Below are 24,173 nucleotides of genomic sequence, written 5' to 3' on the forward strand. Positions count from 1 at the left end.
TTAGAGTTCCAATTCCATGGTGAATTTTCCAGTCACACACACTCCTCCTAGGCTTCACTGGGTACCCTACTCTGTCCTACAATTAGCTAATCACCTTCTCTTAGCCCCATTATGCATTGTATAGCTACCCTGCTATGTGGTTTTTTTTTTGTGAGGCAAGCTGAAGAATGGAAGATTGTATTCTCAGGGGTTTAATAATAAAAAAATATACATAAAATACCTCCAGAGTGAAATGAAGATAAAATGTACTGTACAGTACTGTGTGTATTGTATGTGTGTGTGTGTGTGTTTTATAAATAAAATAGATCTGGCTAGAAATAGTTAGTGGAAAACGAGGAAGAAAAGCAAAACTGGGGCTATGAGATACTGGAACAAGCAGAATTGGGCCATTGTCATCACTATCATCTTAAAAAAAAAAGCAAACAAAAACCCTTCGTTAATGCTTTTTTACTTTTGCATACCTCTTTCTCCCCCATTGGTCCTTTTACTTGTGACCAAGAAAAGCAGCACGCAAAAACATCTGCCATGACTGGGCCTGAGAGTGTATGTACCCTCTTGACCTAGTGGTCTCTACCTTTCTGGCTTCCTGGGGAGAGTCCAGGCCCTTCACAGGTCTGCCTGCTTTGGCCAGCCTTTTTAAAGATCAGGCTCCTTTGTCTCATATGAGAGTCCAGGAGTAGATATAATATCATAGATGTCCAGAGAGAGGTTCTTGCCTGGTGGTCTTTGACATTGTTGTCTTTGTTTAGAAAATGATGTCATAAGAAAGAATGAATATATCGTGTGGGTTGGTTATTGACTGTTTCTCCAATACTTTTGCTTGGTAGTTAATGAAAATGGATATCACAGTGCTCAGCACCATCAGGAAGTATCTTGGAAATAAATCAGAACACATTGTTTTATCCTGGTGTATCTGGTTGCTGCACCTTAAGGAAGGCAGAAAAAGAGGAAGAGGTCTGCATAAAGGCCTCTAGACTTGACAAGTAAGGGAAAAGTTCCCTTTAAGGATTAGATAGATTTGGATTAATTAGAACTCTTTCAGGAAGAAAGAGGAATATTGGGAGGGAACTATCAATCAAACTTGGAATTAGTGGACACTGAAGCTGAAAAGAGCTCATTCTAAGACAAGTAAAAAGTACTATGTCTTAGAAAATGAGTTATGGGACGTATTACCAAGAAGTGATGGTAGCTGAAAATATTAGTAGAATAAAAAAGGGATTAAAAAAGTTGCATAGACAGTACATTTGTACTAAATAATTCCTGGAGTAGAAAGGAATTAAGACTGATTGTGTATTATGTTGTACTTTCAAGAACTTTATAGCCACATTTAAATATCATATTTGCAGATTTTGTTGGTATGCACAGAATATTTGCCTCATATATCATCAGTGTTCTCCCTTTTGTGCCAGGTTCATAGATTTGGCTATTCTGAACCCCTTCCTTAATTTCAAGAGCCTCCCTCCTTTCCATCCCAATCCCAGGGCCAAATCTTGACTGCTTTGCTCTCATAGGACTGAGCTAGTGAGAAGTTGATCATGTTCATTTCCTTCTTGCCAATACTCTTGAGGGAAGTGTAGTAGATACTATTTGAAAATTCTCTCAAATGTCCTTTTTTCCCCAATATGTCACCTACCTTATAGCCCTTCTTTCAGATTTCTGTAAGAAAAAATAGAATTGAAACAGAAAAGACAGAAAAAAGGAAGAGTAAGTGAAATGGGAGGCTTTCAATTGAAAAAATCCTTAATGATGAAATTGGTTTGCTCTCTCTCTGTATTGCTTTCTCTATCCAACAGTGGAGAACACGCAGCTGACTCTGAACCTACAGACAGAGAACAAAGGCAGCGTTGTCTCAGGCGGAGAGCTGACAATTTTCCTGGACGGGCCAACTGTTGATCTGGGAAGTGTGCCTAATGGCAACGCCGTGACAGACGGTGAGTGCTGCCCCACTGCACATGGTAGTGCCTGAATAGGGGAGTGGCAAGGTTTGAGATGGGGGTTGGGAGGTGGAGGAGTGCTAGCACCAGGCAGCCTTATTCTATATACCTCTCAGTCAGTCCTGATCCATATCTGGTTCTAGTTCCTGTTTAGGTGAAAGGTACCAGAGCATCTTGGATTCACTAAAGAGCTGGGTGTATTTTCTGGTCTCAGATTATGTCTAAGTCAAGAATCTGGCTTTCTATAACCTGGTTTTCCCAGGCTTTAACTTGATTGAGGATGTATATGAAATTTAAAAGTAAATGCTTATTTCTCTGGTTTAGTAGCAAAGGCAAAAAGCTACATTTAGTTTTTGGAAATAGCTGTTTCCTCTTGCTCATTTTTCCTCTTCCTTATGTAGTTGTGCCTAATGGAGAGATCTGAGGATATACTGTGTGAATGCACATGTTCTTTGGAGATGGATTCATCTGTAATTCATATACTTACAGGCACTAATATTTTAGTGTATTCTGGATCTCCTCAGCATAGCTACTACCTCCATGGAGTAGATTTCAGCACCGCTAGGCTCATTGACTCTCGGCCATTCTTTTCTCTGTCTTTTATAGTATTTCAGAATCCATCCTTCATGATGGAGGCCTTTTTCTGGTTTTTGAGTTAATGTTTCATGGATGTCAGTGCAACATTCTGGTTATCCATTGTTGTCTGTCATTCTTACTGAAAGACAGATCATCCTGCTTCCCATCTTAACAATACAAATCTAGCAAAACATGTACAGAGCTAGGAGAGATGAACATTTTAGATCACTTGCTCTACTGTGAAACTGGATCTTTTGGATCCAGAAAGAAATTATTTCATGAATCCTGGCCCCTGAAATGGATTAGCTTTCCTCATACTTCCTTTGCTAAGTATCTTGTTGCATTTAGTATGACCATTTCCTTGTCTCAGAGAGGTTCTCTGTAGGACAGAGGAGGCAAGGTTCAGGGTATTCTGATTCTGGGATAAGGAGGTAGAGCATGGGGACCATGAAGAATAGACAGACAGACCTGTTCAGAAACTAGACCCTCATTTGCTAGGCTGAATATGGGCAGGCTAGGAAAATGCTGAACAGGACTAAGGGAGACTGGCAACACAGTCTCAGGGCCACTTTGGGTGCAAAGTTTAGGGTCTTAGTGGAGCATGTCCCATAGATCATTTTCTCCCTGTGTTTTCTTACACACTTGCTCATTTTCTGAGACTTTGAAATTAATTTCCATTTAAGAGACCAAGATCCATTGAGGTTTTACATCTCAATGTGGTCTCATCATAGCCTAGGGGGGCACAAACTGGTAGAACCTCTCAAAGAGGTAAGATTTAACAAGGCCCCATCTAGTTGAGGTGGAAGAGACTCATCACCAATTGGCTCACAGGCTAATGACTTTTGTAGCCAGAATATCCTTTAAAAACTGTTTACCAAGTTACTAAGAAATTGCATTTTTTTTTTGCCCTTGGAGGGACTATTCACACTTAGGAAATCACAGATATTAAAGCTATAAGGGACCTTATCATCCCTCTCAACTTATTAATGAGAAAATGGAGGCCTAGAGTTATAGATCTAGAAGTGGAATGGCCTTTAGAGGCCATCAGTTGAGTTCTACTCCTTCATTTAACAGATAAGGAAACTGAGGCACAAAGAGGTGAGAACTTGCTGAGGAATCATATGGCTAGTATGTGTCTGAGATAGCATTTGAACTCAGGGATTTCTCATTCCAAGGACAGCACTCTCTCCATTGGGCCACCAGCTATTTCCCAAGACTTTGGAAGGCCTAGAGCAAAATAACTTTTTTCCTAAGATTTGCATTTATGTCCTCTTTCTCATGTTGACTCTAGCCAAGTCTCCTAGCTATCTCTGTGTCCACTTGCTTTTTCTTGGATTCTCTCCCCTAGTGACTATAGGGTACTTGGCTTCCAATGTCCTTTATTTAATTTTCCATTGATGGTTCCTGCTGCCCAAACCAGGGTTCTGTCAGCTATGGAGGGAGAGGGGAAGGCCTAGCCCTATTGTAGAGACTGAGGGTCTAAGCTTTCTGTCCTCTTTGTATGGATATTCCCATCAGGAGCACAGTTATCTGGGAGAGAGCCCAGTGGGACAGCTCCAGCGACTGAGGCACGGCACCAGCCACCCAGCACAAACTGTTTCGGAGGCAGATCCAGGTATGCATTTCTTACCCCTACACATTGGGAGCACCCAAAATAGAGGAGGGTCTTTGGCATTATTGAAAAGTATTTGGAAGTAGCTAAGAGGCAATTTACATAGGAAAGTTTTCAGAAATTCCCAGTCTTAAGAATTGAAGCTTTTTCTGGTGGTCCAAAGGTGAGAGGAAAATCTAGACCTTTGGGAAAGGCAGGAGTTTAGGCTTATTGGTAGGGATGGTGGTTGACAGATTTGATTGTTCTGAGTGACCAGTTTGTGGGAGGGCATAGAGGATATCTTATCTTTGTCCTTTCCTCCATCAGGTGCTATTGTTACACTGCCCCTTTTAGAACCACCATATGTATGTGTATATTTATACATATATAACCCTTGGAGTCTGTGTCATGTGTCCGATTGCTCTCATCATAAGTGACTTCATTTTATTTAGTGAAATTTCCATTCTATCCTTGGGTTAATAGTGAAAGAACATTCCCATGGCAACAGTTATTGGGCAGAGAGGAGCTGTTATGACTGTATTGATGCTAGAGGGATTGGGGGTGGGGTCTGCATGGCTTGTTTATCACAGTATACAAAGTCTCTAGGCATTTTAAGGAAGAAAGCCATCTCGCTGTGGCTGTCTGGTTTGCTCCTCAGGGAACAACTGATGGATTGATTAGTACAATCCCCATTAGTCTTGGTAGATTTGGGCAGAAACACAGAGAAGCAGCAGGCTTTAAAAAGCAAAAATAATTAATGCTTGCGCTTGTGTGACTTCCAGGGAATAGGCATGGCCTTTGGAAATGTCCTTCTACCCATTTCAATTGACCACAGTGGCCTAGATTGGTTTCATTGGTTGATGAGGTGGAGGCATTTTTACATTTCTATAGTTTGAGAAGAGGGTGGGAGGGAGATTGGGTATTTGGTTTGCTTATGTACATTGTCACTAAAGTCATCCTTTGAAGAGATGGGATAGTCATGTTTAGACATGATCCATTATACAGTTTTATAAAAGTCTGAATGGGGAGCAATCAGGTGGCTTGATGGATTGAGAGCCAGGCTTAGAGAAGGGGGGTCCTGGATTCAAATCTTGTTTCAGATACTTCCTAGCTGTGTTGGAACCAATGCTTAATATCGATTCTAAGATGGGAGGGTTAGGGTTTTTAAAAAAGTCTTTATCTTGCATTACTGAGATGGATGGTGCCATTAGCAAATCCTATTTCAGCTAAAGGAGCTTCACTATGGGAAATACTATATCTGGTCCCAGGCTAAAGTGGTAATTAGATGTCTGTGGGGAGGGAAGGACAGCTTAACCATCTCACTCACACACATTGGAGACATTGCTTCTTTCTTATCTCTAGCTACAAGTATTTGGGAGTTCCAGTTGGTTTAGAAAGCTTTCTTTGTAGCTGACAGAGCTATTGCTCAGTTTTACTTAAAGGACTAGGGGCGGTTTTGATTTTGATGGGTAAGCTGTCACAGTACCTTGGAATTACATATCTGACCTGTGCCCCCAGAATTTCTCCTAAAGATTAATTTAAGGGAAAACACACACACATGCACATGTATTCTTTCTCTATATTGTAACTTGTTAAAAGTTAAGTTAAAATATCCACTGGACTCTACCACAAAGATAATTCTACTTTGGAGCCTTACATATTATAGAAGTCCAGTAAATACTAATTGCTTTGTGATGGACAAAGTCATTTCTGTATCCATGTAAAGCCCCATGTGGGTGACCAGACTGCAGCATTGTATGGCCAGTAGCAATGTTTTCCTATAGGTAACCATCTGAATTTCTTGGATGATGCCCTTGTGGGTTTACTGGGCATGCTGCGGGTTTACATGATAGCTGCTGCCATCATTCAGAAAATCATTTGGAAGATGTTGCTGGTTGGGTAGCATGTTCTGAGCCTCTCAGCTACTCCACATTTTATAGTTGCTATCCCATCTGGTAGCAGTTAATGCAATAGTAAATTTGTGGAACCTAGCAGATTTGGGGGTTTGAGCTAGGGAGAATTATTGCCTAGAGAGGCCTCGGATGGAAAGATGGGTTGGTGCAGGGAAGCAGGAAATCCACCTTCTACCTTTTCAGTGACAGCACTTTGCTCTCCTGCCCCTGGAGCACAGTGAAAGATTAGCTTCTGTGCTCAGCCCCCCAGACTAAATATTTAGTTCTCACTGTCTGAAGGGCAGGTTTTTCTTGGACTTAAATCATGCCAGGCCCCTTGAGGAGACTGAAATACATATGCATACTTAGTGAGGACAGTGGCATTGTCATGGTGTCATGGTGTTTCATTCAGTATCTCAGAGCTACTAGACTTTAACTCTGATTGGATTTGGTTTTAGTGGCTTTTTTTTTCACAGCACACTGAGATCATCAGGCAACAGCTAACTCCTGTCTTCCAGGCTAGGACATAAAGCTTTGTTTTCAAGTGGGACCTGCCTGTGCTTACGAATTTTGTGGATGAAATGTCTTCATAGATTCCATCTGATTTCCTGTGAGGGGGCCAGTGCTGAGGTGTCCTAGCAATGTACTTGGCTTGAATTGTTTTGGGAACAGGCTTACAATCAATGGATGTGTTTCGTTACTTAAAAGAAGACAGATATTTCTCAATCTTGGGGAAATGTGAGAGGAGAGGTTTGGGAACTGAAAAGGTACCCCTCAGTGCTCTCTTCCCAATGAAGACATACACATTTTAGAACTCATGCCTCTCCAGGCCCACTAATAGCTAATATGTTCCTTTTGGTTTATTTAGGAGAGACACATTGCAGCAGCTCTAAAATGATGCTTCATGGCCAGCATAGGATTGTGGATTTAGAGCTGACTAGTCAATTTCTTCATTTTACAAATAAGGAGCTTGAGGCCCTGAAAGGTAAAGGGTCCTATCAGAGTCACCCAGGGGTAGAGGTCATGTCCAAGCCCTCATGCTCTGACCCCAGTCTTGTCCTCTTGCTACAGCCTTACAGTTTATCATCTACTTCCCTAAAGTGTCATATAGACAATCCTATTGAATTTCTGAATTTATTTTGGGGGAGGAACAGCTATTCTGGAAAACTATTTATACTAGGAGTTGGGTAAATGATTTCCAAGCAAAAATTGAGGAGTATGGCATCTGACAAGTAACTATCATGCTATTTAATAAGTCCCAAGTGTTTCATGTTTTGGAGAATCTGATCAGATTCAATTCTATAATTATTCATTAAAGGTCTATTATGTGCTTGATGTAAAGAGGGATTGGGAGTTAGTTTCTCTATGTTGAAGATCTTCATGCAGGAGCTGGTTATTTGACCATATGTTTAGGGGCTGCTTATTCAGGGGTGGGTTGGACCCTCTCCAGCTTTCCATCTTGGGACTGCTCTGATTCTGAATACAACAAACATATAAGATAGAGTGGTTTTCTTCAGAGCAATTTACTGTCTTAGGAGAAGCCATGTGCATTGATTAAATAATAATATGAGATCTTATTTGATCAGGACCCTGAGAGGCAGTAATTTAAGAATTAGAGAAAGTGTAGGCAGTGTGGGTTTGAAGTATTTGGGGGAGATTTCTTGGAGGAGGGGTGAGGATATAAATTGGTAGAACTTTTCATAACACACAATAGCTCAAAATCACATCTGAGGATAGTTGAGGAGAGCCAATGAAATTTATCTGGAAGGAGAGGGAAGGAAAATTCCCCAAATATAGTCTAAGCTTATTCTGACAGCTTTCTTCAAAGTTACTATGACATTAGAAAATGAGTGTGAAATTCTAGACTTCAGTGTGGAAAGCCATGGTATTGGGGGGGCCTTTCATTAGTGACTGAATTTTCATTTACCTAGGATTTACTTCCACTACTATGTGAAAGTTGTAAGGGGACTCAAGAGAGAGTAAATAGATTATTTCTGAGAATCAGTTTACCTCTGCACTTAACCAGGTGTATTTTCAATTAATTAAATGATTCCTTAGTAAAAGACCTTCTTCATTCCCAACAGCCATCCATAGCATACATCTTGCTCTCCCGATGGAGAATGTAGGAGCTGTAGAAGTTAGAAAAATTTGGATCGAGTTTAATCTCTTATTATCAAAGGGATTTTCATGAATAATCCTGAAAATATGGGGAGTTTCCTTTAGTTAAGATATTATGGTGAATTTTTATTTGTTTACTTCATTTTACTTTTTTTCCTTTTGGTTTCTATTTCAATGAAAATGTATCAAGTATACCAGCTGAATAATTTTATCTGTAGTAACCTCTGAGGATATAATAGACTTGTAATATTCTAGATGTGAACAAAACTCCACAGACATATGGAGACCTCTAAATAGTTGGCCAACTGTGTCTGCAGACTGCCTGCCCCAGAATGGTTAGGAAAATAAACTCAAGCTGGGTGTGAGCCCACTGGGAATATTTCATTAAATCAAGGGAAGGCAGAAGTGGGGGATGGACTGAGAAAGGGGAGGAATTAGTGTAAGCCGGGAAAGAGGAACCAAGCCTCTAGACATGGGACTTCATCTTTTATTCTTTCAAGGTCCGCCAGCCTCCTTTCCTTGACCTGGGATGGAGGGAGCCAAAGCCACTTAGTTGGGAATTTCCATTACTTGCAGATGATGGGATATATGGTCAGCATGAAGTTGTTGATATTTTTTATGTGGTGGTTCCTATTCCCTTTCTGTATGCTCTGTTAAAGTCCATTTCTTATCATGGGGAAGAGAAATGAATATATGTAATATGGCAGGGACAGCAGTGATGCCAGCCAGCTTGCTATTTCCCCTCTTCTCTCCTCCAGGCAACACTCATCTTTGTGTCTTGGCACTGGCTGTCCTTCAGGCCTGGGTCACTTCCCTTCCTCACTTCTGCCACTGGGCTTCTCTGGCTTCCTTTAGGATTCAGTTAAAATTCTACTTTCTGCAGGAGGTCTTTCTTGGTTCCTTCTGGTTGCAAGTGCCTTTCCGTTTCAGTTTGCCTTCCATCTCCTCTGCCTAGCTGCCTGTGTGTAGATGTGTTTTCCCCCATTGGAATGTGAGTTCCTTGAGGGCTCATTGGGTTGTTTTCAACACTATGTACAGTCTCATTTGCTCAGCACAGTGCTTGCCACATAGTAAGCACTTAATAAATTCATGTTGATTGATTACATATCTCATGCTTTGACTTTGTCATGGCCTGAGCAGCTGGCATTTATAGAATGAAACAAAAAATACTGGAAATTACTCTTTCTATTTTTTGAAAGTAAGACTTCCAGCTCTTATAGGAGTTGCTTCATCCATTTATCCAGATATCTGTCAAGCTCAGCTCTGTGCACTGTTCAGGGTACAAAGCACAGCTAAGGCTGGAAACAGGAGGTCCTGGGTTCAATTGTAGCCTCAGACACTTTCTAGTTGTATGACCCTAGGCAAGTCACTTAGCCCAGATTGCCTTGCTCGTATGTACTTCTGTCTTAGAATGGTCAGAAGATAAGGGTTTAAAAAACAAAAAAGAAAAAAGGTAGTTATTTTTTAAAAAAAAGTTGAACAAAAGACATAATGGGAGCACAGATCTAGAGCTCTAATCTCAAAGGCCATCTAGCCCTACTCTATCATTTTACATATGAGGATGACGAAGTCCATTTTGAGTAGTAAGTGATTTGTCCAAGTCATGCAGGTAGTAAGCATGGGAGACAGAATTTGAACCCAAATCCCCAGAGTTGGTTGGCACTCTAATTTACCCAGTATTATGGTCTAAAAGACAACTTGACTTTGTCAGTAATGATCCAGATAAGTATATTTATTGCTTATTACTCTGCTTGGTAACTGATTGCCTTGATGATGATGAGGGCATGTAGGTTGTCCTACTCATTGTCACAGAGATTTCTTTGTGTCCTTTTTTTTTTTTAAACCTGGAACTCTTAGCTGTCTTTCATTAGAATTGAGAGTTTTGCATATACCATTTCAGATATTACTTTCTTTAACACTAACAAATAATACTAAGTTATAATAATTTTTTTTCTTCTTATCCTAGAAACTCATTTTCTTTTTTATTCAGGTTATTGTGTGCAAGGGCTTATCAATGAATTAATCAACCATTAGGCACTAATTTAATAAACAGTAGCAAGCAAATAAATAGCCAATGAACTAAATAATCAGTAAAGTGGTTGCTATTGGTCTGTCACTATGCTAGATTTGGAGGATATGAAGAAAAGCTCTCCTTTGATCTGTCTATCCCTGCTGCCATCCTATTTCTCTTCTGCTCTTAGTGGCCAACCTCCTCCGGAAGACCATCTACACTAGCGACCACCATTTTCCTCTTACTCTCTACTTAACTCCTTATAATCTGCTTCCAGACTTTATCATTCCAACTAAACCATTCTTTTCAAAGTTTCTACTGATTTCTTAGTTGCTAGATTCAGTGTCTTTTCTCAGTCCTTTGACACCATCAATCACTTTCTTTTCCTTGATACTCTCTTATTTCTAGGTTTTTGGGACACTTTCTCCCTTCTGATTCTCCTCCTGCCTGTCAGACTGCTCTTTCTCTGTCTCTTTTATTGGAACGTCCATCACATGATACTTTCTAGATGTAGTTGTCCCTCAGAGTTCAGTCCTGGGATTTCTCTTCTTCTCTCTCCATACTACTTGGTGATCTCATGAGCCCCCATCTCTGTCCTGGCAATTCTCAAATTTACTTCTCTACCCCAACCTCTCTGCTGACCTCCAGGCCTATGTCCAACTGCTTTTTAGACATGTCCATGGATGCCTAGTAGACATCTTAAGCTTAATATGTTCAAAACTGAATTCATTTTCTTTTACCCAAACTCTCTTTTCCCTCCTACCTCCATCCTTCCAGGCCCCCAAGCTTGCAACTTCTCTTGGATATGTCCCCTTCTGTCCTCTAATGTTGCCTGCACTCTGGTGCGGACTCTTATTGCCTTATGCTTAGACCATTGCAAAAACCACTGAGGGAATGGGATGGTCTGCCTGCTTCACATGTCATCCTGGATATGGGGAGGCTTGAAGCAGGCAGGCCTCCCCTCCCCCCACTGTTCTTGCATTTTACTCCCTCAAAAATGTGCTCTTTACTCCAGTGTTACCAATCTCTTGACGGTTCCACAGCCCCATCACTTGGCTTTGGGCATTTTACCTGGTTGTCCCCCATGCCTAAAATGTTTTCCCTTCTCCACTCTGCTGACCTTCCTGGCTTCTGTTAAGTCCCAACTAAAATTTCATCTCCTTCAGAAAGCCTTGCCTAACTCCTTAATTCTAGTGCCTTTCCTTTGGATAATTTAATAATTATATTATTCCTAATAAATAGGAAAAATTATTTCCTATTTATCTTATACATAGCTTGCTTTGTATATATATTTGTTTGCCTATGGCTTCCTTCACAATATTGTAAGTTCTTTGAGAGGAAGGACTATATTTTACATATCTTTGTATCCCCAGTACTTAGCAAAATGCCTGGCACATAGTAGATGTTTAATATATATTGATTGATTAAATGAAAAATAGTCCCTGTCCTGAGAGAGTTCATATTGTAATAGGGAAGGGAGGGGGATTCACCATGCAAACAACTGCACAAACAAGATTTGTACAGGATGAATTGGATGTAATCTCAGAAGGAAGGCATTAGCATTAAAGGGACTATGTTTTTATATTTTCCATTTCTAGAGTAACTATGCAGGACTGACTCCCCTCATAGGCTTGCTTTCCTTTTGCTTTGCCCTTCTCTTAGGGAGCTGGTGCTGCTTTCGATGTTGCTGATAATTTTGATAATAGTGTGTGGAATTCTGCAGTCAGCTGCGTGTGTCCTTTATTGGCTCCTGCTCTGAAGCTTCTGTGTTGGCCCCTTCATCTGGATGGTAGTACTCCAGTTGTCAGTTGGGGAGACTTGTGATTTAAAATAGCCTTTCAGAATCTGGTTCTTACTGACTGTATGGAGAACCCAGCCAGCCAGTGGAGGAAGAGACTAAATTATCACCAGGCACATTTTTTTAATGCATTTTCTATTCATCTTATAGAATTTGGATTTACTTTTGTTGTATCAAGAGCCTAGGGGAATCCTTGTGGATTATTTCAGGATATTCCCCCTCTGAGAGAGGCAGAGAGTCTTTCTTCTAGATTCTGTTTTTCTCTCTGTCTCCTCATTTCTCAGAACTGAAATGGGAGCTGACTGAGTAGTCCCCATTCCCCACTATATTCTTGGGCATCCTGGCCCTCTTGGCATATCCTCTAGGCCCTGTGTTTTATTGCAGCACCAACTAAAGGCCTTTGGAGCTTTAGCTTGGTATCTCTCTAGTTGAACACATCTATGTTCATGTTATAAACTCTCTTTTATCAGCTTGTTTGTCACTGTGGTTGGTGTTTTGTTTTGAACTTTTTCTTTTGACTGCTGCTTTAAAACCTAATCTAAACCTGCCCCTTGCAAATTGAAAGTTAGTTTTGGAATCAGAGAGAAGCAGCAATGTCAGCATATTTTATTCTGCCAAGCAGATGTGCCCTAGCCCAACTTAAGTGTTGCCCACTCATACATAGGAATAAGCTCTGGCTCCTGGATAGTCATCTCCCTTACCCCTTCACTCCCTCCCCAATCCCACGTCTTCCCCTGGGCTCTGCAGCCATGTAGAGTTGCAAATTTCATCCTAAGATTGTTTTCTTCACCATTGAAATTCTGTGTCCTCTGTAGAGACATTTACTGGGTTATATAGAGCAGAATTTCAAGACCAAAGACAAGAAGAGGCATATCCTATTGAAACTAAGTTAGGAGAGGGTGACTAGTTGGAGTTATCCAATGATTTTGGATTGAGGCTGCTAATTCCTCAAGTTTTTACCCTGGGATGTGTACATTTAAAAAGGGTGGCTGCTGGAAATAACTGTATGCTGATTAAGATTTATCTCCATTTCTCATGTTGAATCATTTAATAATAGTAATAGTGAACATTTATATAGCACCTACTATAGTGCTTTATAATTATTTCATTTGCCTTGTCTTTCATAACTTGGATGTGTTTGAAAAGTATAGTTAGTGCCATAAGTGTAGTATGTTGCACATATCCTCAGACTTTTTCAGGGTATTGATTGGTTTGGGTAATTATGCCTTCTCATTTTTTGTCCTTAAAATATTATTTATTATATGGAATGGCTCTCTGTGAAGGGGTGGGATGGGGGCAGTATAGAGAGATACTGGGGAAAATTATGGTGGTAAAAAAGAGACATGATTAAAAACTTATTTTTTAAAAAAGAAAAACATATAGCCAACACAACCTGTTGCCAAATAGAATTCCATTGTATTTGAAGATGAACTTTGGTCCTGGGTTCAAAATGTGACCTCAGATGCCTCCTAGCTATGTGACCTTGGGCAAGTCACTTAACCCCAATTGCCTAGCCCTTGCAGTTTTTCTCTTAGAATTGATACTAAGATACTAGAATTGATATTAAAACAGAAGATAACTGTTTAAAAGAAAAAGAAAAGATTCCATATGCCTCCATTCTGTTTCCTGGGAGCATTAGCTATATTCTCTTTATTCCCCAGTGCTTCAGAATAAGGCATTTTTGGGGGCTAGCTGTAAGTTTTGAAAACTATACTTTGTCCCCACCCTGGCTTCTAGAGATTCTGAACTCTTACCCATAACATATGCTATGCTCTATTTTATGAAAAAGGCATTCTGTGTGGGTGGAGGAGCAAATTTCAGACATTAGAAATGTATTCACTTAAAAAAAGGTTCCAAAAATTTTGTTTCTTAGCACTTGCCTTCCTTTCACACACCTCCTTTCTCCTTGTTTTGGGCCCTTGGGGGTTACTGCTCCTATACCAGTGATATCAAACTCAGATAGAAATAGGGGCCATGAATCCATGCAAAAGGATCCCTGTAGCTGCATATTGACTTAAGTTTAAAATGTTTGTTATCAAGTTTAAAATATTTGTTATCTATGTTTAATTGTACTTTTATTTATTTTGTTAAATATTGTTAAATAAAGTGAATTATATTTTAATCTCATTCAGGCTGCACTTGGGAGGGTTGAGGCCTTGTGTGGCACCTCTGGCCTAGGCAAAACTTGGTATTCATATCTCTCTCCTTACTCAGTATCCTTGTGGCTTTTCAGTGCTTTTTTCCTTTTCTCTTTGACTCTACTTAGAGGCAGCTATTTAGGGGCCACATAGGGTGCTGGGCCTGCGGTCAGGAAGATCTGAGTTCAAATTCAGACTCAGACTCTTACTAGGTATTGTGATAGGGAAAGGAAGTTTTGCAACAAACTGTGTAATGCATACGTCAGAGTGATTGACAGGAACATGTGACTGAGAGTCACATGGGAGCCTAAGCTCTAAGATCTGGGGAAAGATTCCAAAGTCCCAACTGTCTGGGCACTTCTGTCTTGAAGGACTTGAAGTTGGAGGTTTTGAAAAAATAGGTTTCTGGCTTTTCCTGATACCAACTGAAGAGAGGAATCCTGCTTGGACTGGCTGTTGGGTTTGGTTTTATAGGATGTATCTTTATTACATGATCGTTTACAGCTCTCAAATCCTGTATAATCTATAGATACTTCTGCCATCTTGATCCAGCTTTTGCTTTTTTATTGGAAGTATGGGCATATTGTATTCTGAGAAACATGGTATTATGATCCCTTGTTGAATTAGGGACTCAATAATAGGTCTTATCCCATCTGTAGCTTCTATATTCAAAAGATATTGAGGAACACAAGGAACTGGTCCTTCCTCGGTTCTCACTGTTACTGGAGTAGCTGATTTCAGTAGGCCTACATCTGTGGAAGACTTTGACTATAAGTCTTCTGGTATATCCTCAGGAATAGGATAGATGGAATCCAACTCATTTTCTGCACTGACTGAATCTAAGAACAGCAATGGAAAAGCTTTCAGAGATTCTTCTGGGAGTTGTAATGATATATTCCCAGTGTCAGTACATTGAATCATTGCTTGTAATTTACAAAGCAAGTCCCTCCCAAGAAGGTTCATTGTACATTCTGGCATACAAAGAAATGCATGTTCCACAGATAGTGGACCTAGAGTTATCATTTTAGGTTGTAATTTTGCTACTCTCTCTGGTTTTCCAGTAGCTCCAATCACTTCCATAGTACCAACAGCTTTATAATCTTTAGGAAAACTTTGCAAAACTGATTTGCTGGCTCCAGTATCCACCAAAAGATCATGTATCTGATCTCCTATAGTTACAGAAACATAGGGTTCAGTGCTATTTGAAGGTTGGAGGGTTTTAAGAATTGGTGCAAACACAGTAACTTCAATACACAGCTCAGTCATTTCCTGTCCATCCAAATCTACATATGCTTGAATTACATGTCTTTCCTAGGATTTTGTATCATCAGCTTTTATACTACTCTCATTGGTCCTTAAATTCTCCATCTTAGTATCATTGTTCCCATTTACAATTTCATTATTATTATTTAGTTTATTTTTTTCTTTAATTTCCCTTATTCTACATTCATTAGTATTTTCTATTAAATTTATATTATGATGTTCTTTCTCTGTACAATTATTTACACTAATTATATCCTCCTTTGATTCAATTAATTCATTTGTATCACCATGTATTTTATTTTCATTACTCCCAATTTCATTTATTCTCAACTCATTTTTATTTATACCACACTCATTTCTTGATTCATTGTCATATGTCCCTATGGAAAACTTTCATAAGACACTTGCGCCCTTGTTTTGATCACCTTTTACTATCTGGCTGTATTTTAGTCTGGCTCCAGAATTTACCCATGATTGCATAGTATTGAAATCTGGGGCTTGTTGTCCCTGGCAACAGGCATTGATTCACATATGTATTTTGATTATTATTGTTGTTCCATCTGTTATTATTATAACTATAATTATTACTCCAGTTATTGTATTGTCTATTAAAACCATTATTCCTATTCAAGTCTTCTAACTTGATTTCTGAATCTGCAGTCTCCATACAGATGACTGACTGATCACAAAGGAAATGGCGCCTAGGACCTGATCTCATCTCACTAGGCTTATAGTTATTATACTTTGGCTGCACAGATCTCAAAGCAGTCACAGCCTTTACTTCCTTAATTTCACTTTCTTTAGCTTTCATTTCAGCTTCCCTTAATTTTCTCTTCAAATCCTCAACAATGGAATCCTTTTCATCAGCTTTTTCATTTGGATCATTTGTCAAATAAGTAGCCTTTCTCCTTAATTTGTCTAGATTAAGTTCTTCCCAATTGGGGTAATTTGACTTAAAAATTTTTCTGACCCTCAGGACTGTATTCTTCACAAAGACATATTTGATGTGTGCAATGGTGCTTTCTTCAAGTGCATCCATCCCCAATAGAGTTTCAGCTGCCTCGGTTATCCTTTCCAGGAAAACTGCAGGAGCTTCAGAAACCTTTTGCTTTATGGCCTCAAACTTTGACCAAACATTGGACCTTTTAGTATATCTCCCCATAACATCTGTGATTGCATCTCTTGCTCCAATTAACATATCATAAACCGCATCATCTGCAGTATCCAGCTTTAAGTTCTCCGGCCAAGATTGTAACATAGGATCTGATCTTGTCTCTTCTATAAACTTATTTCTCTCACTTTTAGTTAGGAACTCTTTCATTAATAGGGAAAAATCATTAAAATCAGTCACTAAAATTTGGGGTTCTCCTTTTGATGGATTCAAGGTCCTCTGGGGAAAATAATCTTTTGTGCATTCCAACCTTATGCACCTCATTCTGTGTAACCACTGACATATCTCTTAGGGGACATAAATTCACTATTCCTGTTGCTTCTTCCTGCTCCAGCCTATTTAATCTTTTCCCTTTATTGTTTATATTGTTGTTATCATTTACACATCCCAGGTTCATATTAATGTTTTTTATAAATTGCTCCAGTGTATCCATTTGATGTTTCATGTGCACAACCATAAGTTTTAAGTTAGAATCCCTTCTAAACCAAGTTACTAGATCTTTTAGGCGATTTACACAAAGGCACACAGAGGCACGAGACTTGTACACAATACACCCACAGATAATAGTAAGGGGTACATAGGCCATTACATCACACAATTTCATATCCATTACAGGCTTCATACAGTCCATTTTGAATATATAGTGACAATAATTAGGGAAAGATACAAAAACAAAATAAGGAATACACATTACATCACACAATAGTATCATCATAGTACTAAACATGCCTGATGACATGTTAGCTTCCATAGTTAAAATATTATTCAAAATAATATTGTTACAATGTAATTTATACATACAACAAAGAAGATGTTACAATTTTTTTCAAATTTAAAAAAAACACGGTTTTCCCAAGATGGCTGCTGGGGATCTGTGATATAGTCAAAACAACCTCCCTGGGTTAGGCAAGCCCTCAGAATTCTATTTGGCTTTTTTGTGGTCCTGGGCAAGTCACTTAGCTCTCTTTGCTTCAGTTTCCTCACCTGTAAAGTGGAGACTAGCACTTACTTACCTTTCAGGATTGTTGTCAGGATCAAATGATAATATTTGTAAAAAGTTGCTTAGTATAGTGCCTGGCACATAGTAGCCCCTATAGAAATGCCTATTTACTATTTATGGACAACACTGGCCCTGGATCCTGCTTCATGCTCTTAGTGTTTTTATCTGGTAGCGATGAGCAGGACAGGAGTATCAGAGATTTTATTGCTTCTCCAATCTGGTGCTGCATGGGAGAGAGGGATGCCCTCAAGATATAGCATCCCTTATGTAACAGCTTTGCTTGTTGATAAGCTTCAGGGACAGGCTGGAGGTGCAGGCTTCCCCTCATTAGGCTATTTAAAAGAATAAGCACCCAGAAAACCCATAATGTAAATCAGCCATGAGTGTCAGACCTCTGGGTTACATGTATGTATGTTCTAATGTCTTCATCTCCATTTAATCTTTTTTTTTTTTAAACCCTTATCTTTTGTCTTAGCATTACTCATAAGACAGAACAGTGGTAAAGCTAAGCAATTGGGGTTAAGTGATTTCCCCTTGGTCACACAGCTAGGAAGTGTCTGAGGCCAAATTTGAACTCACATCCTCCCAATCTCCATTCCATCTTCACGTAAAACATTTCTCCATTTTGTGTAGTGGCTGCTTTAATTGATGGGGTGGGGGAAGAGTGAGATGAGGATGAGGAACAGGGAATGAATAAACACATATAATGCCTGCTATGTGCCAGGCATTGTGTTATTATCCCATTTCATCCTCCCAATGACTCTTCAGGGTCAGAATCTGGGACAAAGATTAAGTCATGTGCCCAGGGTCACACAGCTAGTAAGTGTTGGAAGTCATTTTCTTTGCCAAGCTAATTTCCATCTCCCCCATTATACCTTCCTTTCATCTTTTCTTGGCTGCGAATGATGTTATCATCTGGGACTTTTGTTGTAGAAACATTACATTTGGTGGTTATCTAAGTTGGGGGTTTATAAGGCTTCTCCAAGCCCCATTTTCTTCAGTGTCTGTGGTTATCATAAATCTATAAGGTGTTTCTGGTACTGACTTTTTTTTGTATCTTCTATTTTCTAGTCAAGTTGTACACAATTATTTCCTGGATCTGCCTTGTACAGAAACCTAGTATGTAGTCAAGACTGACCAATGGAACTATGTCTCTTTTGGGACCTTGTTAGGAGACTGTAGATCCTTGGCATTTGGTTTTGGATTGGAGCAAATCATGAGTCACAGAATGTGGTGCTCTTTCTGTTTAAGATACCTCAAAGCCATTGATTATTGAGACTTGCCCTTTTTGGGTCAAGGATAGAACTGAAGTCATGAATATATTTTTCCCTGAACTGGGGCTGTCTGCCTGACTCTTTTTCTAAGAGAGTGGAAGGAAGCTTGGATCATGTTTGGGTAATGCCAGTCTTCTGGCTTAGCTTTTTTGTGACTTGCCTAGGTCTCCTTTAAAGCTGGGTTTTTCAGTTCTTGCCAGATATGATTGCTCTGTGCCCTGATTGGAGCAATCCTTCCCCCACCCCCACCCCAATGGCATCCTTTTGTCTTCCTGAAACTTGCTATGGGCTTGACAAACATTTATTTTTACCTTGTCTGTCGTTTGTGAGGTTGGCAGTCTAGAGGTAGGGTGTGGAAAGGAGTCATAAATTATGAGTGGGATGTCTGGAATGGGCCTATTTTAACTCTTAATTGCTCCTTTTCCTTTTCAGTTTTCTCTTTCATTCTCCTCTCACCGCCCCCAACCCATGTCCAACCTGCACTTTACTGGTGAAGTTGGTATAGGGAGGGTGGGAGTTGGTACTGTCTCTCTCATTTTTGCTTCTCTGAATGGGAAAAACAGTATCTTCTCTCAACCTTACTTCCCATTTTTCTCTTTGCTTCTATTTTAAGTGCCTGTTTTCCTTTTGGGCTCGTCTTGCTGGAAGTTGGCTTGACCTCACTGAAATTTGTTTCCATGCTGCTATTAAAAGACAATGCCCAGTTAAGAGGACTTGTTGGAGAGAAGGGTTGGCAGAACTTGGAAGCACAGAAAACTCATTTGGTTCTAATAACTTTTTGGGATTGATTGGTTAGTTTTAATTTCATAATTTGGAGTACTAGTGGGATTTGGGGAACTTTTGTGCTTACTGGACAATTTTAGCTTTCATGTTGAGCTTATTTTGAATGGAGGAGCAGAATCAATTTTAGTTCTGTCCTCTGCAAATATTATAGGATCCTAGACTTTGCACTGGAAGAGACATTAAATGAAACTTTGTGTCATTAGGGAAGTAATTTTACTTCCCAGGTCCTCAGTTCCCTTGTGGGGTTGGACCTATAAGGTTAGTTCTAGTGGGGTAATCTTTGATTCTGTGATCTAGGCCAGCCCTTTCAATTTCATTGATGAGGGAATTAAAGCCTAGAGAGAGGGATAAAGGACCTGTCCAGAATCAAGAAGGTTATGGGTGGCAGAAGTGGGATTTAACCCACCTGCTTTGATGATAAATCCAGCCCTCTTTTTCATATCCCATATTGCTTTCTAAATCCTTATAGGATTACCGGAGAGTTACTACAGTGTTTAGCATCCATTAAGTCCCTAATAAATGCATGTGAGTTGGTTTTTCTGTTTTGGCTACTAGGTAAATGAGTAAACTTAGTAGATTTCTGATCACCCTTGACTTTTGCAACTTTCATCTGTTACCTGTCATGGCATTCTCCTCTTCTAGATAGCTGTAGTACCTCCTTGGATAGCTAAGGGTCCACTGAAAAAGGGCATTTTTCTTAGTTATGGAATCAGCATTTTTTTAAAGGGAAGAACTTTAGAGAGGAAAATGTCTTTTTCTATTTGGGATTCAGAATTCAGATTTCTGCAAAGTAAACTGGAGTTTCTGTGGCCAGAGATGACAGACTACATATGGGATTTGGCTGAGTTGGATAGCAATATTCAGACTGGTTCTGGGTTGTCAAGGAGACTGAATAACTTCTCCCCCTCCTAAAGTGGGGGATCAGGCCAGGTTTGAGGTTGCTGGCAAAATTGACACTCGGTTGTCTGTGGTGAAAGCCTAGCTCATCCCTATACCCACCAGTTTGTTTTGATGCTTTTTTGTGTGTGTGGGCTGCAATGGTTTCAGCAGTTGGGTCAGGTTCTAATCAAGATAAAGCTCCATCATTAAGGTCTGATCAAAGTCTTTAGTTAAAGGAAGCTGAGCTAAACAGAACCTTTTCTTCCAACTCTTAGTATTCTCTTTCTTCTGGTTTTTTTTACTTTAAGTTTAATATTGGAGTGAAAAATTGGAAACCTCAGATTTAGGGGAAGGAAGGAATCTGAGGAGGGCTGCAGGGGTGAGGCTGTGATCCATTCAAAATGGTCCCAGCTGCTTCTGGTTTCTTGCGGGGAATAACAGAGGCCCTCCTCCATTATACTGTGAGGCTAAGCTACTGTCATTAGTGGTTAAATGCTTCTTAAGCTCTTCTCTCTTGCCTTTGACCACATACCCTTTCGTGGAAGAGAGAAGAGCTGGGGAGTGAGGAGGATAGTGGGCCCCACCCAGTTGTCATGCCCAACTGCCTGGTAAGGGACAAGGAGTCCAGGCAACTGGATGTAATCATAGACTTGTCCGAGCCCCTGGGTGTAACAGGGCTGATGGTGAGGGCTCTCCATTGCTGTAGCACTCAGTGTGAATAATTGGAGTGGTTTTTGCCCTTAAAAGGGGATTCTTGGCTGGAATAAACCTGGTAGCAACTAACTTGGTCTCCCCCAACCATCCCCTCCCCCAACACTGCTGTAGACATTAAAGACAAAGCTTTCATTTTGGAATGCTGTCTGGGCCACCAGGCTCTTGATGTTTGTGCCTGGCTGAAGGTGCTCTAAAAGGCTCAGTGATGTTAAACATTTCTTCCCATGAGGGCGAGGAAAGACTCAGAGCTTTTAATTTTTTTTGACTGAGGTGCCTTGGCAGCTTTGACATGGAGTTTAGGAAAGAAAATTGAGTTAAAAAAAGTTCCACATTGAAGTTTTATTTCCACAGTTCAGACTTGCCCCTTACCCATTTTCAACAGTCATGTCTTTTGTAAGCATTCAGTGCATCCTTCTGCTCAGCTCTGGGCCAAAGAAAGTATATTTCTTCATGGTATTCTCGTTAAAGAAGGTTTATGGGAAGATGTTCAACTCTTTTTTTTTTAATATCTTTTTTTAAACATTATTTTATTTGGTCATTTCCAAACATTATTCATTAGAGACAAAGATCATTTTCTCCCCCCCTCCCCCCCACCTCTCCTATAGCTGACGTGCTCGATTCCACTGGGTATCACATGTGTTCTTGATTTGAACCCATTTCCATGTTGTTGGTATTTGCATCAGGGTGTTCATTTAGAGTCTCTCCTCAGACATGTCTCCTCAACCCCTGTAGTCAAGCAGTTGCTTTTCCTCGGTGTTTTTATTTTTTAATATCTTTTGCCTAGTTTAAAAAAAAATCCCAAGTTTCACCAGTAGTTTTCAGTTGTTAGTGTGTCTTTGTTCTCCCAGTAGAGATCCTTCTTCTCTGAGAAACTTGGTTATATTCCCTATTTAACACAGTTTTATGTGCTTGCTATGGTGAGAAGATTAAAGTTCAGCCAACAACTTTGTCATGGGCTCACTTTGCCCGAGGGGGCAAGCAAGCCAGTCTCTGGATCTGGAAAATGGGGGTCCTAGTCCACAAGAGGTATTAATAAAAAAAAAATCTCAATATTGAGAATAAATACCATGAAGGGAGTTGGTTCAGATTCTTTGGGAAATAGTTGAACCATAAATCCAAGAGTTTAGATATTCTCAGTGTGTGCATGTGGGACAACTAGAAGTGGTATAGCCTCATTGTTCTCTATTCTCTGAGGGATTCTACTACAGTTCTTACTATTCTCTATAGGACAATGGACTATTTTTCTCTGCCTCGTAGGGCAAAATGTTAAGGTTCTTTTGGTTAATATTTCCTTACTAAATGTAAAATTGGGTTTATAGTACTTATTTCTCATGGTCCTTTGGCTTCTTATCTGTTAGAAAGTATCTATAGGGAAATAATGTGCTTTTTGCTAGATAATTGATTTGCCCCTAGCTTAGTTCTCTCTTTCCATCTCCAGGAAGAGAGAGCTAGAGGTTGAAGAGCTCAGATCATCATAGAGCCTCTAGGTCAGCTGTGGTTCCTGATGAATATCAGGCCATCAGACACAGCACTGTGATCTAAGGTATCTGTGAGCTACTTTTGGACAAGGGAATAATTCACTCTGGTGTCAGTAATTGAAGCAAAGGATTTGAACTATCTATTTGTATATTTGCTCTAACTAGCTTTCTGCTTGATAAAGAAACTCCTCTGTGTCTCCTAGTCTATCTGCAGGGGTCATTGGGGGTCTTGGTTCAAGATAAAAGCCCGTGGTTACAGACAATGGATAAGAGGAAGAAAACGCTTTCTTCTAGTGGAAGAAAATGCTTTCTTCTAGTGGAAGATGCCTCTTTCTCATGGTGGCTCACCACTGTTTTATACTTTGTTTCCTAAGAACACACAGACATCCTGTCGGACCAACCAGAACCACCACAACAAATAGTGAGCAGAGCCCTAATAGCAGAAATCGACACCGGCAACCAGCCAAGAGTCAGAACCATAGTGGCTTGGCCAATGGGACAGGTGAGTTGAAACATATAATAATTTACATTGACTCAGGAAAGCAAACCTTAGCTGACACAATGAATGGTATATGACAGTTGTTTTAGTAAGTGCTGAGCTAGATTCTAGCTGTGGCATGAACCAGTGATAAGAAAAGATGAAACAAAATTATTGAATAATTCAGAATAAGAAGGTGGGTTGGGTGCTGAAGTAGATGAATGAATCAATTCTTTCTTCTCTTTACCTACCTTCTTTCTTATTCTTACTCTGCCCAGGCCTTATCTGAGGAAAATGGCTTTCACTTTTGTTTCATTTTATCATTAAGATATCAGTCAAAAGAGGATTTTCCTTTGTACAGAAACATAAAAATTTAATATTTCTAGCCATTTGTACCCTTGTTGTATCATTACCTTGGGAATTACCCTTTAATAACTATCCTAAATTTTCTTACATTGAATTGGGGGTGGGAGGTGGAGAGCAGGTATATGACTTAGTAAATTGAGAACCAGGCCTGGAGATAGGAGATCCTGGGTTCAATTCTGGCCTCAGATATTTCCTAGCTGTGTGACCCTCCCACCCCCACCCCATTGCCTAGCCCTTGACACTCTTTTGCCTTAGAACTAATACACAGTATTGATTTTAAGACAAGAGATAAGGGTTTAAAAGGATTGAATAGAAATCACCTATTTTAGAATAAGGGTTTAGTAATATTCAATATAAGAAACTTTACTTAATAAATACTATTCATAAGATATTTTTGTTGGGTGCTGGAACTACAAAGATTAAAAAAGGTCCTCTACAAATTTATGTTATTTGCTCCCAATTGGGCTCTCACTGTTGTACAGGAATCCTCTTAGTTTTTTCTAGTTGGACCCTATGTGATGGTCCCCATAATGGCTATTTCAAGTTTTATCTTCTATCTTCAAATTAAGAAATTTATATCTTATTTGCTTAGCATGCTCATGAGTTTATCTTTGCTTAAAATGATGGATTAAAGAAGATATCTGGGCTTTTGAAGTGCAGATAAAGGGCAAACCCAGTTTGCATTAGGTTCTTGGTGACCCATTTTCAG

The 24,173-nt window shown here is 39.7% G+C and overlaps 1 protein-coding gene and 1 non-coding gene across 3 annotated transcripts in view; both read left to right on the forward strand.

Moving 5' to 3' along the window:
• Positions 1-24,173, forward strand: part of WWP2 (WW domain containing E3 ubiquitin protein ligase 2) — a 122,377-nt gene that overhangs the window by 32,171 nt on the left and 66,033 nt on the right. Inside the window, exons 5-7 of one of the 2 annotated variants that reach the window (XM_001367005.5) lie at positions 1,794-1,931; positions 4,029-4,125; positions 22,995-23,122. In XM_001367005.5, the coding sequence (XP_001367042.1) occupies positions 1,794-1,931; positions 4,029-4,125; positions 22,995-23,122 (363 nt within the window). Of the gene's footprint in view, positions 1-1,793; positions 1,932-4,028; positions 4,126-22,484; positions 22,686-22,994; positions 23,123-24,173 lie in introns of those variants that run through there. The other variant, XM_056811440.1, reaches the window with a different exon arrangement.
• MIR7249 (microRNA mir-7249) lies at positions 19,283-19,338 on the forward strand. Its single transcript, NR_127434.1, has one exon. It is a non-coding gene; the product is annotated as a microRNA mir-7249 (primary transcript).

This window comes from Monodelphis domestica, chromosome 1 (genome assembly GCF_027887165.1).
Source record: "Monodelphis domestica isolate mMonDom1 chromosome 1, mMonDom1.pri, whole genome shotgun sequence".
Taxonomy (NCBI): Eukaryota; Metazoa; Chordata; class Mammalia; order Didelphimorphia; family Didelphidae; genus Monodelphis; species Monodelphis domestica.